We start from the raw sequence: 15081 nt of genomic DNA, 5'->3' as shown, positions 1-15081 counted from the left end.
TGAACACATTTCATCTGCTCTCTGCATCAAAGCAATTTACTGTAAATCAGGGGGGCAATTTTAGGAGGCTTCTGTGTTCAAACTCAGCATGACCGTTTTCTAATAGTTGGGACAGTTTTGATGTTTTTACAGTTGTTAGGATTCTGCAGGTTTTTTGGCACTGTATTTCAACATGAGAATAAGTTTGTATGGAAAGCCAGATCAATTGTTATTCAGTATCAGTTTCTGTGTGTTTGTGTGTGTGTCCTTAAAGGAACTGGAGAATATTGAAGCATTTATGTGTTTACCTGTTCATTCAGCAAGGTTCTACGATATACAAAAAAATAGCAGCAATATCACTGTTTACACGCTTGACTGTATATTGATTCTAGTCTCAGCAAATATTGCACTTTTTCATTTGTCTTGCCTATTCATGAATGGATATTTTGTAAATTATGGACACTTTAAGAAAAATGTCATTTTTAATTATTTAATAAAAAAATATTGCTTAAATAATAAAAAAATATTAGTTTATATATTTTTAAAGTTTGGCTGCGTACGAGGATGATCACAGAGAACTCGCTTTTTGCATTGAGAAGTGCAGCTTTTAAATGGTTTACTAACAGCCGCAAGTGTTTTACGCGCTGCTCATGCGCCCTGCGTGCCTCGCCTTTTTGCCGTAAATGTGCACTGGAGCAGAAAAAGCATGTTACCTCAATCGCGTCTTTTTTATTTTTCAAATGAAAAAATTAATCAAATGAAAGCAGAGGCAGGGTTTCCTTTAAGGTGACAGCAGTGTTTGTGTTGTCAAGATGACAAAGGCGAACATTTAATGATGGAGGATAGACTAGTGGTCACTGTTTCAAGTCATCCAGAACTGTATGACTTTACAAATCTTGAAAATCATAATGCTATTAAAAATTACAATACAATACAGCTCAGCTGGTTCAGTCGTTTTTTTAGTGACATAAAAAAAGAGCACCGCGCTTCTTTTCTTCATCAACATAAAAGGCAGTGCGGTGCGCCTTGTGTTTTTGGAATGGAAAAGCGTGTTCGCTGTGGTCGGGCCCTAAATGTGCAACACATATTTGTTAACTCACGGGAAAAATTTTTGAGTCATAAACTCAACAAATAGGCTATTGATGATTTAGTGTAGGCTACAATCAACAAACCAAACTTTTTTTCATTTGGAAAATTACAATTATTAATAGTTCTTATATAATATACATTTTGAAATAGCCTACATATACAAAACAAATAGCCTAACAATACAATTTTTTTTTTTTTTTTGCATAATGATATCTTCGCACAAAACTGTGGCTTTCATTTAACAGCTTATAAAACATGCATGCAAATTAATGCAATAATGTATGTAAACAACAAACTTGTTATATGCTACGTAGAAGCCTATACTTTACAAAAACTCAACATATGAGCCTTAAGGATCATTGTCATTGTCTATCATTATGATTGAGACAGAGGAAATAAGTCATAATCAAAATTAAGACATAATCTTTAAACTAATGACTTCTATTAAAAATGTTGACCGAGGCTTTGTAATATAATACTAACGATTTAAATGCATATTTTTCGCGGAGCGATCTATTTGAGGTAGCCTAATATTTTTATTTGATGGGTAAAAAAAAAAAAAAAAAAACATGATTGGACAAACAGCCTATGTCATGTGATTTCGTTTTGTAATCTAAATTTGTCATGTAGGTAAAAAATATCTAGAGTAGAATTTATTTTATTCTTTTTGTTTAGTTTATTCTGTTTTTCTATGTTGCTGAAAACACTGCAGGTGCGTGAAGATGCTCTATAATGTTCTGTATGCTGTTCGCATGTTAAAATAAATCAGTATTTTAAAATGCAATATTTAATGCGTCACACAAAATAGGCATGTCAATTATTTATTTAAATGAAATAATATTTTAATTTTATTCTATTATCGAGTAATATTCGGTTAACGAGCGGCAGTTGTTGGTTGGCAAAATGAATCGAAATGAGCATCCCTAATTTGAACAAGAAATATTAAATGGGGGCGTGGCCGAGAGCCGTGGGAACGGAGTGAGGCCACCGCGTAAGTGAATACACCTGCGGTGCGCACCTGCCTCGAATCCCACAGAAGGAGCTCTGGACCATAAAAGGAGGAACGATGGCAGAGGAAGCCGAGAGAGGACCGGGCCCGGGCCTTTTACTTTTGCTTTCAGTTTGATGGCAGTCTCTGTGAGGAGCTGCCATCCATTTGTTTTGGTTTAGACGGCAGCCTCCGTGAGGAGCTGCTGTCACTGTTATTAATAAATCAGTTAAAAACTGCGTCGGTTCTCCGCCTCCTTCTTTCCGGCGGCCAAAGGGCCGTGAACTTTATTACAGACGGTATTCTTTCAGTTACATCTCAGTCACTTGAGCGCCCAGATTTAACCCACAAGCAGCAAAATGAGTAAGAAAAAGACTTTTTTGTTTCTTAACAAAGGGGAAAAGACCCTGTGAAGGACCAAAAAACTGCCAAAGAGTAGATCCGCAACCCATTTGTCAACAACACCATTTGTCCCATTTGTCAACAACACCATGTCTGTGCAAGAAGATCAACTGCTGGAGATTGCAAATGACGGCAGCCTTTTAGGGGCCGTTCGTATGTCGCATCGTTTCTAGAGTGCGCACGAGTTTGTTTTTTCCAAAGGAGGTGCGCAGCATGCACGCAGAAGCGGTGTGATGCGCTTGGACCTTTCATACGCACCAAGTTGAATGAATCCTTTGAGCACCACGTGACAAGAATTGACCGATCAGCTTCAGCTTGAATGGAATATACACATTTCGGTAGACTTACTTTCTCAGACAAACAAAGAACATCCAAACACTGCATTGCTTTCTAATTTTTTCTATAAATACAACTTGTATCAGAGTTACAGCAATGTTTTGTCATCCTCTGAGAAACGGTTAATGGTCGCCTAGCAACCTACAAGCTACAAAACACTGATAAGTATTGACCAGTCCACAGTGATAAAAAGTTGAAGACCAATAATAAAGAATAGAAATATTTCTAACTAAGTGCCTATTAACACAGGAAAAGTGTGTCCTACGGTGGTTTGTCAGACACACTCACCTGCATAGAGCACATTTGCGCATCTGAATGTAAAATCTTGAAATAACAGATCTTTGAAAAGAAATGACGCTGCCAGTCAAAAGTTTTCCAGAAAGTTTTAATATGACCTTTATAACAAAAAAAAAAAAAAGTTGAAATCTGTTAGTTTTAATAAAAGTCAGCCTCAGGGATCTGCCGTTAAAGTGGCTGTAGATGAAGAAACACCCTTATATGTCTCTGGCCATTGATTTCCATGCTGGATTCAGCCATCGGGGACTTCAGTGACATTATGACATCCATTGACTGATTGCTTGACAGTGTTTTCACTCCCCCGATGCTCAACACACACTGTATGTGTGCAGATACAAAGAGAACACGGAGTCTGCAAACAATAGATGGTTTGATAAGAGAGAGAAGAGGTGTCACATCCAGTACAGCTCATTCTTGTTGCATGCTTTTATTTGATTCTGCTGGATTGCTCACACTATTAGAGAGAAGCAGATGAAGATTTAGTATCTGTGTTTCCAGCGATTGTGCACTCCATTTCTTAGATTGTCAGAAACACATGCTGGAGAGTTTCATTTCAAATGTCTGTGGTGATTAGCACATAGAACAAAGCACAGCCAAAGTTTGAGTCTGCTGGATGTAATAGTGCTGGAAGCAAGACTTCTCTGCTTACAGACAAACTTTGTGTATTTCTCCTTCTTCCTTTTTTACTCTTTTTTTTTTTTTACTTTTTTTGTACTTCTTTCTTTTTTTTTACTCTTTCATTTTCTTATTTACTTGCTTTTTTTCTTTCTTTCTTTTTTATTTTCTCACTTTTTTACAATTTAATTTCTCTTTCTTTTCTTTTCGTTCTTTCTTTTTCTTCATTCTTTCTTTCTTTTTACTACTTTCTTTCGTCTTCTTTGTATTTCTTATTTTCTTTCTTTCTTTTTCTTTTTCATATTCACTTTTTTCTTTCTGTCTTTTTCTTTCTTTCTTTCTTTCTTTCTTTCTTTCTTTCTAACTTTCTTTTTTACTTTTTCTTTGATTTAATTTCTTTCTTTTCTTTTTCACTTTCACTTTTTAACTTTTCTTATTTTCTTTCTTTCTTTCTTTCTTTCTTTCTTTCTTTCTTTCTTTCTTTCTTTCTTTCTTTATATTTCTTATTTTCTTTCTTTTCTTACTTTTTCTCATTTTCTTTCTTTCCTGCTTTCTTTCTTTCTTTTTTCTTCTTTTTTTTTCTTTCTTTTTTTCTTCTTTTTTTTCTTTCTTTCTTTCTTTCTTTCTTTCTTTCTTTCTTTCTTTCTTTCTTTCTTTCTTTCGTTCTTTCTTTCTTTACTTTTTCTTTGTTTTAATTTCTTTCTTATTTTATTTCTTTCTTTTTCTTATTTTCTTTCTTTCTTTCTTTCTTTCTTTCTTTCTTTCTTTTTCTTACTTTATATTTCTTATTTTCTTTCTTTTTCTTACTTTTTCTCATTTTCTTTCTTTCTTTCTTTCTATCTTTTTTTACTTTACTTTTTCTTTGTTTAATTTCTTTTCTTTTCACTTTTTTCTTGGTTTCTTATTTTCTTTCTTTTTTTCCTTTTTTCCTTTTCTTTGTTACTTTTTAAATTTTTCTTTCTTTCTTTCTTACTTTCATTTTTATTTACTTGCTTCCTTTTTTTTCTTTCTTTTTTCAGTAAAGAAAGCAAAGCGCTTTAGTTATGCGCCTATGCATTTCCAAACGCTTACACATTTTTTAATACACACAGAATGTACAGCAATACACAAATATCTTTACATATGAACCAAAAAAGGGATTAAAAGAATTATTAAAAAGATTAAAAAAAATATTTCTTCTATTTCTTCTTCACTACCTCCATGCCATCTACACCTCATGAGGGCCTTTTTTCAGTCTATTCTTGACAATTTGTATTTATATTATGTTATTATTACCATTGGTTTTATTTATTATATGCTTATTTATATTTGTTTTAATAAAAACAAGTTTAAATTTGTCTACCTGTCAGGCTTTGGATCATATGGGGCATAAGAATAGGAAATGTGTTCGGATATAACTGTTATTATTGTTCATTTATTCGTTTGGAAATTAAAACTCAATTTAGAAATAGCTTTGAAACAAACATTTGCGCTTAAAAAGGTTTCCACTGTTTTTTCACTCTACGAAAGTAAAAGTAAAGTAAAGAGAAAGTAAAGAGTCCGGATGGAGGAGGTTCATTCTTTATTCTTGCACTGTAGATTGTCTGTTTAACTGTTTTCTCGCTAGTGAAGCATTCAGTTTTTCCACAAAGTCTGCCATGTAAAGAGCAAATGTGCCATGGCGCAGCGCAACTGACTCTTAAAGGGAATAGGAGATGGGACTGATTGGTTTAATGAGAATAAGCACAACCTTGTTAGGCCATTGGCCATGGCTCAAAAAAATTATTTTCTGTCCTTTTAATAGCAAAAGTGGATTCGGAATTAATGCTTTTGTGCCATGCCCTTCAGAATTTGTGCCTAGAGCATTGAAATACAGCCCTTAGTGTCAAGACACACTCAAATACACAAAACACTAACTAGATTACAGCCACATCAAGTTTTCCAATCTTAAACCAGTTCTGCCTCACTTATTTATGACTTCAAGTAATTTGTGCGTCTCTTGCTTTTTATTGGTCAATTCCACTCTACATTAGCTTTTTGTTTATTTATTGTTAAATAATTGAACTGTTTTCAAACAATATTAGCTCCTTTTGAGCACTATAATAATGCCTGTAATAGCTGTTGTTTTGATAGAATAGTTAGCAGTGGTTGTTTTTGAGGGTTGGCATGGCCTTAGACTGTTCATGCTGCATTATTTATAAAAGGTAGTGGAAAACGCAGTGTTAATCAGATTCTTCTGACACACACAGACCTCTGCTGTGATCTGGTTTCTAATAATGGTGTTCAGTGTAGCTCACAAACCTCATGCTGGTATAATCGGGGTCACCTTGAAAGATATGTTTTATGTATTTTTATGTATTCAGAGCCGTAAATATTAAAGCTACTTATAAATTGTGTTTGAAAGCCATGGTCTTTATAGGTTACAATGCCTTTCATCACTTTAGACATGAGACACTCTAAAGAGATCATCAAAGAGACTAAATTACATTCATTTTGTAAAACTTTAATTTGTTTTCGTTTTTGTTTTTCTTTGTTTTTTTCTACTATTTTTTTGTTTGTTTGTTTGCTTCTAATGTTGTAGCATAGCATAAGGAACTGCCATACTACAATATAACACAAGTTTTGACCATTTAAGTATGTTATGTTGGAAAATGTTATACATATTCCTTTGCATTGCAATGTGCTGTATTCTAAAATCAAATGTTTATGAAGATATAGCTTTTATTTTTGCGATGATAGGTTTTATTTGACTTTGCTATGTACTAGTGTTTTGATCAATCTGCCATTTTGGCGTTCTGTTCCACAAACTTTGTTTATGTTGTACCAACACAAATCGATTAAGGTGCAATCCCATTTCTATTTTTGTACCCTTACCGCTTCATAATTTACCCCTAAGAAATGGGACAGCACTACAACACCTGCACACATCATCATATGTCATGGGGATCTCTTGCTTCATATGAAATCGAAAATGGCGCCTGCTGTAGTTATTCCATTTGTGTTATTTTTTTTTCTTCAGGAAATCACTGAAGGCAACGATATCATGTTATCATAACGATATAATGTGGCAATAAGTTTGTAACGTACTGTGCATTTACACAGTGGCCATGTTCATCTAAACACTCGACAACAACATTAATATTACACCAGACACTGTAAAAAACGGCCATTCCAAGCCATTAGACCAGAATTCCAAGCCATTCTAAGCCATTAATAGGGATTATAGATAGCCAAATTTAGTGTTTTTTTATTTTTGTGTTTTTTTAAGCATACTCTGTTAGTAGTATATTAACACATATGCTTTTTTTGTTGTAAAAATTTGGAATAATGCCAAGAAATACTCATTTGTGCATCTCTTGACTTCCGTGTGCAGCCATACTGTCATTCTGGGAAATTTTCTTACCCCTTGATTTCTAGTGTGGTTCTGAAAAATCTCCTTTTCAAGGACTATCTAGCCCTTCCTTTTAGCACTACGCTTTAAAGCTCAAGAAAACTGTGATACCCCTACCCCTTCATGTGAAGACGCAAAACAAGGGGTAGGGAGAAGGGGAAGGGGTAAAATTGGGATTGGTCCTAAGTTATCTTAACAATATAAGTGGATTGAACATAAAACTAACTAAAAAATCTCAAGAATTGTGTTGTTTGAGCAAATTTTAAATAAGTAGTTTGCTCAAGCAGCAAAATGTTTTTTTTAATGTACAGTACCATTCTTCAGCTATTATTATTTAAATTAATTGGAAGATCATGCATTTTAAATCGTGATAACTGATCTTTGTATATATTAGTTATATTAAATAATTAACAGTTATATGTGCACTGTCAAAAGATTTTTAAAAAAATTAATAAATATATATATATATATATATATATATATATATATATATATATATATATATATATATATATATATATATATATATATATATTATTACTATTTTTATTTTAAACCTATTGCCCTAAAAGCAACAAGTTGACTTTTCTTTCAAAAGTGAGTAAATCCATTGTAACTTGAATCAGTTTAGTTGACTCTTTATTGACTTTAAGTCAAGTAAACACTATAAAAGCAATAGGTTTACTAACTTTTTTAAGGCAACCAATCACCAATAAAACAGTAGATTTACTCACTTTTTTTAAGCTAGAGTCAACTAATTGCTATAAAAGCAACAGGTTTCCTCACTTTTTAAAGTAAATTCATCTAATCATTTTAAAAGCTATGTGATTTCTGTTTTTTCATTATTTATTTTTTAGTAAAGTCAACTAATCAGTATAAAAGCAATACTTTTGATTACTTTTTTAACCTCACTAATGTGAATTTACCATGATGAAGAGCGGAAGGTTGCATTGAATGACTATTGAGAGATTTCAGCAGCTGTCTGGTAGAGGTGTGAACCTACACTGCAGTCACGGTTCGGTTACGATGATCATGCCATCAATTCGTTTTAAGTTGATATCACAGTGCATTGATAATGCTTTCTATAAACAATTTGATATTTTACTTCACAGCACATTTTTTGTATTAAAGCGTATACTTTGTAAATACATTTTTGTGTACACTTCTGCATACTTTTCTGTGTAATTTTGTCCTTTAATACAAGCAGTTGGATATATGAGCTGTATCTTTCTTTCTACCTGCTCAAAGAAAACACTCTTTCTGAATGCACCAAACAAAAGTACATGTACAGGCACAGAACAACATCAGTATTTAAAGCAAATAAACAAACTGAATGTTGTCCCGCTCGCTTGTTGAGCGTTGTCGAGCAAGTTGTTAAACGCCTGTGATTGGTCATACTCTCAACAGGGCAACATAGTGCAACATAGTGCTTATGAGATAAGTGAAGTCAGTATGTAATAACTGGTTAGGATCTATTGCTGAACCGATACCGATTTTTGTCCGCGTTGGCATATCGGTGCATCGAAGAAACAATTTAAAATTTGACACCCCTTCTGTCTAGGCTTTTCACTTCCCTTTCTTCATGTGTTCAATACTTTTCCCTGCATCATTTCCTTACACATAACTTAGAATTTGTAAACTAATTAGATTTGTTTTCTTTGCATGTATGGTTTTATTTGGTTCTCAAGTAAAATGATGATGTGTTTGATACTTATTTTCCCTGCTGAATTTAATATACATTTCTATTTTTTTTTAAATACCACATGTTTACAGTTTGAAGAAAGTTTGATTTCATGAACCTTTTAGGGGGAAAAAACAGAGCTTTAATCTGTTTATCTGATCAACACACTTAACTACCTGCATGCCACATAAATACAAGTGTCTCCTTCTCCAGGGACTTGACATAAAGAGCAATTAATTTTGTGAAACAGATTAGACTGTGCTGCTAATGACCAGATCTATTAAGGAGTTGTGAACCGGTCAAAATGATAATTCCCTTGATTCTCCTAAATTACCGTCTCTCCTATTTTATTGAGAGTCTGGACGACTTTTCTTTTTTTTTTTTTGCCAAAGCACTTAAAGGGATCAGTAGATGTTTAATGGAGGAGAGAGACACATCTGCTTCACTTCATCTCTTTTGGGATTGTCTACTTCAAAACAGCAATAGTAATAAACCGTCTAGCAATTTCTGTATGCGCATAGATTAGTTGCTGGTGTTCTGTTTCTTTTTTTCTGAAGAGGGTTAAAGTAAATTATATATAAATCAAGCTTAATAAATGAGTGCTCGAGTCCCTCTGGCAGATTGTCATGCATTTAAATGTCAGATGTAAGAGGCCATTATGGAAAATAAAGACAAGTAGCAGATCGTTATACTGTATGTGCTTTGCATTTTGCCTGAAAAACACTCTGTCTTCTATTTATACATTTTCTTCTCAAATGCATATGAGCAGAAAACTTTCTTTCTTTACTTTCTAGCATCATTATGAATCATCTGCAGAACTTTATTTCACTTTTGAGAGCTTTTATCTTACTTCTTCCAAGAAAATCTACCTTTTTGGACTTTTATACTTTATACCGCACACATTTTATACCACACTTTCAAATAGATTACATTTTAGATTACAATTTAAAACATTTTAAAAATGAATAAATAAATAAAAACATGCAGAAATAGTGGAAGCATGCTTCTCAGAAAACAATGGGAGTAATGTTTGTCTGTTTTTATTGTGTTACTTTTGCTTTGCTTGTTACTTATCGTTTGAGATATTTAACACATAGTCTCATATATTGCTTACAGAGTACATTATAGTATCATTATGCAACTCTGTTAAGGCCATCTCAGACTACAGAAGTTTTAGCCCGATTTATACCTTCCGGGAATCTGAGATAAAATCTTGTCGATGACTTCGATCGGCTCTGATTATCTGGTAATGTTGATAGAAGATAGAATCTCCCCATTCAAATAAAGCAAGTTTGATATCCAATCTATTCTGCATCACCAAAGCCAAGAGCTGGTAGAATTGCATTGGTTTTAATAAATAAGTATACCTGTAGGCTATATCCGAGGCCATGAGGCTCCACCGGAAAAAGCTCCTGCCGACACTGACAACAGTTTATCAAACTGGGCTTGGCTCAGTTTGAAGCACCGCTGAAAGTTTCCATCATTCAGGGTAAGTTACTGGAGGAGTTTGGGAACTCATAGAGCTGGGTGCACCTCTGAAAGGATCTAGTGGGCTCAGACACGGCTCCAAATGAATCTGTGCTGTTTTTCAGCCTTCAAAAAGCACCTAAGCACATCTACTCTCTTAATAAAAATTAATTTAAGCCATTTAGCAACGAACCTAGAGTTACCGGGCAGACAGAAACCCTGCCCATCACACAAATCTGCATTTATTGTGAAGCGGATTAGACGCGCGAATGAAGCAAGTAATCTCAAAATGTTTACATGTCTATTTACAGAATAATTTATCCGCACTTGCCATATCTGGTGTGAACACAGCATAATGATCAATCTACTGGTTATCAACTGAGCTAAACTGAACTGTACTGAACTTAAACACTAAAAAACTGAACAACACTGTTCCAGTTACTATGACCATTTATGTGAAGCTGCTTTGACACAATCTACATTGTAAAAGCGCTATACAAATAAAGCTGAATTGAGTTGAATTGAATTGAATTAAATTAGTGCAATAACACATCCTTGAGTTTACAATGTCTGAGTTTTTTCATTTTAAAAGTAAATGAGGTTTTAATGGCTTGAGCTCCTGTGGGGATGAAAATAACACTGATATCTATGTCCCATTGCTAATAGACAAACCTTACTTTTCACTTCCACATAAGAGTTTGAGGTGTTTGGATTTACATGTTTTATATAATTAATGTTTATGGTCATTAATTATAACAAATATTCAATAATTTTAGAAAATTGTAACAATTTGTTTGCATCGTTGGATTGCTTTTGAAACATTTGATGAAACTGAAATTTAAAATGAAAATGCCGTTTAATATTTTTTTTTGCAAAAACAAAAGACAAAATATGCTTGCAGTTAACATTAACAAGGTCAAAGTCAGATATATTTCAAATAAACAAGATTAAATCAGTAAATCTTGCATATTTTGTTATGTGCGTGTGTTACATTCGTCCCTGCCCTCTCTTATTTTAGATTTTAGGTTGCCTTTTATCAAATCAGTTTGAGGTAAGAGATGAAAATGAGCCCTTGTTGCTAACTCTGGCTTGATTAATGAGCACTGCCCCTGTTTATAATGAATAAACAATAGATAGATAAAAAATAAAAAAGGAAAAATGCTTTGGCATGCTTATTTAAAAAAATTGCAGAATGACTAAATACTGACTAAATCGTCATTTTTGAATGAACTGTCTCTATGCTTCCTAAAATGCTCATAAACATAATTTGAAACTTTCTTTCTGCTGTCTTTGCCAAGTTGTTTTTGGCTTCATCCAGAATTTCAAGCCTGTTTGTGCTCATGTTTGGACACCCAACTGTGAAGTATTTCACACCATCAACTCAGTTTGACCCTTCCATCAATCAAAGCTGGTAGAATCATGGAATAGCTCGAGCTCATCACTCAATTGTGGAAATTTGCCGACAGTACCATTCATTTCCTGCTGATTTTGTCCCATCTGGCCCAATTCAATTAAGCATATGCTTGCGGAGTTGCAAACCCGAAAAAAATTGTAAGGTGATAACTGTTTGGAAGAACATTACTCTCTTGTTTTCGTCCAACGAATGGGGCGCTGTGCCGGAGTGCTTTATAGGTTCCCTGTCAGCTCTTCATTAAAAGTCTGGTTGAGTCTCATGTAGTGGCTGTGTTGTAATGAAAGGCTCACAGCAAGCACTGAGGTGGTAATCAGAAAGCCCAGACTCAACTGGTAACCAGGGCAACTGGAAATCAGGACTCGTTTTTTTTTTTTCCTCCCTCTCAGACTTTTGCACAGGGTGTTCAATGTCCATAGAATACTAATAACACAGATTCTGTTTGCGCTTCCCGTCGGTTGCGCTACACATCAAAACCCTGTCGAGAATAACACGGAAATTGCACGTAAGCAAATACATCGTACACATCATCAACCAATCAAATTGATTATTCTAATCACAGACCTTTCACGCCGACGAGCGCAAAAACAAAAACAGCCCAGCGCTGCCAATCATCATTTCTGGATAAGAGGATTGTCATTGAGAGAACCTCTGCGCTCGTTTTGGTGAATAATCCTGACTGAGGAAGGGAAATTGATGGATTAAAGGGTAATCAAGCTTCTGATGGATCTGGGACTGTCGAGCACTCTCTGCTGCACTGTTATAATATGATGTCATCTATTATACTGTGCTCTGATTCGTCATCTGCAGGTGCTGTATATAATGGAGCAGGTCCAAACACACACATTAGGGTCTGATAATGGTCGTAATAAATCCCACTGTTCTGTCGGAACTCGCTGTTTTGTTCTTTGGGAATGTGCAGGGTTTAGGCCTTCGGGAAGGGACGGTGTGTGTGTGTGCGCTTGTGCGTGTGTGTGTCAGAATCACTGTGCAGACCTCTGTCATCTGCTGGTTTGCGCTGCATGACACTTGGCCTTTTCTTTTCCTTTGAAGTTTTTCTACTGTTTTTTTTTTTGTTTTTTTATTTGTACTTTTTCTCCAGCAGTGATGGGAGATGACTTTAGTTACTTTTTTATTTACAGTTTACATGCCACTTTTTTTATGAGTTCAGGCTTGAAAATACAATTTTTATTCTAAAGTTTACAAGTTTGAAAGTAGATACATAGTTTAAGTAAAAAAAAAACAATAATATTAAGGGATAATAATTAAAATAATTGACATGTTTGCATATTCATTAATCTATAAATAATTAATTGGCCATAGTTCAAAGGAAATATAAATAGAAATTAACCACATATGTTGAGCATGATCCTTATATCATGATGAGGGCAGAGTTTTCTACTGAACTAAAATATATTTGCCTGTCATCGAGGCGGTAGATACTGTATAAGCTTTTACGTTACATGAAGAAATACTACCGTAAATGCCACAGTGTTTTAAAGCATATCATTGATAATTACTTGAATTAGTTGTAATTGATTTGTTGCTGGGATTGCCAAGTTTTAATTTCCTGGCTGATGTCTTAAGGTGTTGCTTCAGTATTTCTACATAATGTTCTTTGCTCATGATGCCATCTATGCTGTGAAGTGGACCAGTCCCACCTGCACTCCAGCCCCACAACATGATGCTGCCGCCCCTATACTTCACAGTTGGGATGGTGTTCCCAGGCTTGTAAGCTTTCCCCTTTGTCCTCCGAATGTAACACTGGTTATTATGGCCAAACAGTTCAATCTTAGTTCCATTAGACCACAGGACATGTCTCTAAAAATTATTGTTTTTCCCAGTAAAGTTTAGCAAATTGTAATCTGGCTTTGTTGATTCTGGATTGTTGATTTTCCCATGTTGTCACAAAAGGAAGCAGTGTGTTTGAGGTTTTCCTTAAATACTATTCTACAGTTGTGCCTCCAATTAACTCAAATGTTGTCAATTAGCCAATCAGAAATTTCCAAAACCTTGATACCATCACCTGAGCTTTTTCAGAGGCATAATAATCTTACTATATGCAAACTTGACTTTCAAGAAAAGTTATTACAATTCCTCAAAATATATATCTCATTATTCTGCAATTAAGCATAACAGAAACAAAATTTTGATAATCCTAACCCACCTAAAAGAGAAAAAGTTTAGTCACATTAACATCTGACTTTTTTTTAAAATGGTTATGTGCCTTTTTATACAGTGTATTTAAACTTCTGGTTTCAACTCTATGAACTTAATTAAAAATGTGTATTTACAGTGGATGTGAACAATTCTAGATTAATTAGTGCAAAAAATCCAATGAATATGTACAACTTTAAATATGCAAATATTAATACTGCAGTGATTAGGGGGAGTACAAGTTATGAGGAAAGTGTGTGAGGTGAATGAGGGGGGCATCTCTAGGAACATTATTTACATATTGTAAAAATTGGCATAATAGTACAATAATCATCATAATAATAATCAGTAAACATCGCTGTGTGTCTCACCAAGCAAGCGACACACAGCATCACGCTCCCTCTCATTCACACACATACACACAAATATAGACAACACCAAACAAGCGAGACACAGCATCACGCTCTCTCTCATTCACACACATAAACGCACGCACGCACACAATTGCTCTCTAGGAAGCGATATTGCTAGGCTGCCCGCTCGCTTTCAAATTACACCAGAGTTACCGACCGCTCCCGCGTTTTATTCGGAAATGTATACCCACGTCGCAAGAAATCTGGTCGGGTCCCATGGTACAGCCACAGGAATGCAGACCTCTATCCAGAAGTATCGATGTAACAGCCGAAAGGAGAGGAAAAGTCACGCCAGCAGGTCAAATGGGTCACACAGAGAGAGAGAGAGAGAGAGAGAGAGACAAATGCTTACTTTCATTTTCTCAATCACAGTGAAATATTATCACAGAGAGAATTTGGCGGAAAACTAAAAATCCTGCACAGCTCTTAACATACCAAACTCTTCTGTCTTCTTTCTCGGCTGAAGTTACTTCTGCAAAGCAGACATATTTCTGTCAGAAAATCAACAATGCCACTAATCCTCGCCTACTTTTTAAAACATTTTCTTCCCTCTATCCTCCTCCTCCACCCGCATCCTCCACACTTACTACTGATGACTTTGCTACATTCTTTTGCACCAAAACTGCAAAAATCAGTGCTCAATTTGCTGCACCTACAACAAACACGCAAGATACACCACCAACACCACACACACTCACCTCTTTTTCTCAGCTCTCTGAGTCTGAGGTGTCCAAACTCGTGCTGTCTAGCCATGCAACCACCTGTCCACTCGATCCCATTCCCTCTCATCTCTTGCAAGCCATCTCTCCTGCAGTCATACCAACACTGACGCACATAATTAACACATCTCTTGACTCTGGTTTATTCCCCACTTCA

General features: G+C 34.9%; 1 protein-coding gene and 1 long non-coding RNA gene across 18 annotated transcripts in view; one reads left to right on the top strand and one right to left on the bottom strand.

The window, feature by feature from the left end:
* Positions 1 to 15081, top strand: part of LOC147833033 (uncharacterized) — a 219557-nt gene that overhangs the window by 151378 nt on the left and 53098 nt on the right. The gene's annotated exons all lie outside the window — the stretch shown is intronic.
* LOC147833032 (uncharacterized) overlaps positions 3166 to 15081 on the bottom strand; it is a 248845-nt gene continuing 236929 nt past the window's right edge. For 9 of the 13 annotated variants that reach the window (XR_015513133.1, XR_015513129.1, XR_015513131.1 and 6 more), the window contains one exon: positions 3166 to 3443. Coding sequence is in view for 2 of the 13 variants with exons in the window: in XM_087290181.1 (XP_087146307.1) it covers positions 3260 to 3443 (184 nt within the window). In the remaining 11 variants the exon portion in view is untranslated. The remainder of the gene's footprint in view (positions 3444 to 15081) is intronic. The other 4 variants (XR_015513143.1, XR_015513127.1, XR_015513125.1 and 1 more) reach the window with 1 other exon arrangement.

The sequence above is a fragment of the Danio rerio genome, chromosome 17 (assembly GCF_052040795.2).
Source record: "Danio rerio strain M-AB ecotype USA chromosome 17, GRCz13ab, whole genome shotgun sequence".
Classification (NCBI taxonomy): domain Eukaryota; kingdom Metazoa; phylum Chordata; class Actinopteri; order Cypriniformes; family Danionidae; genus Danio; species Danio rerio.
This window is presented reverse-complemented; position numbering and strand designations above follow the sequence as displayed.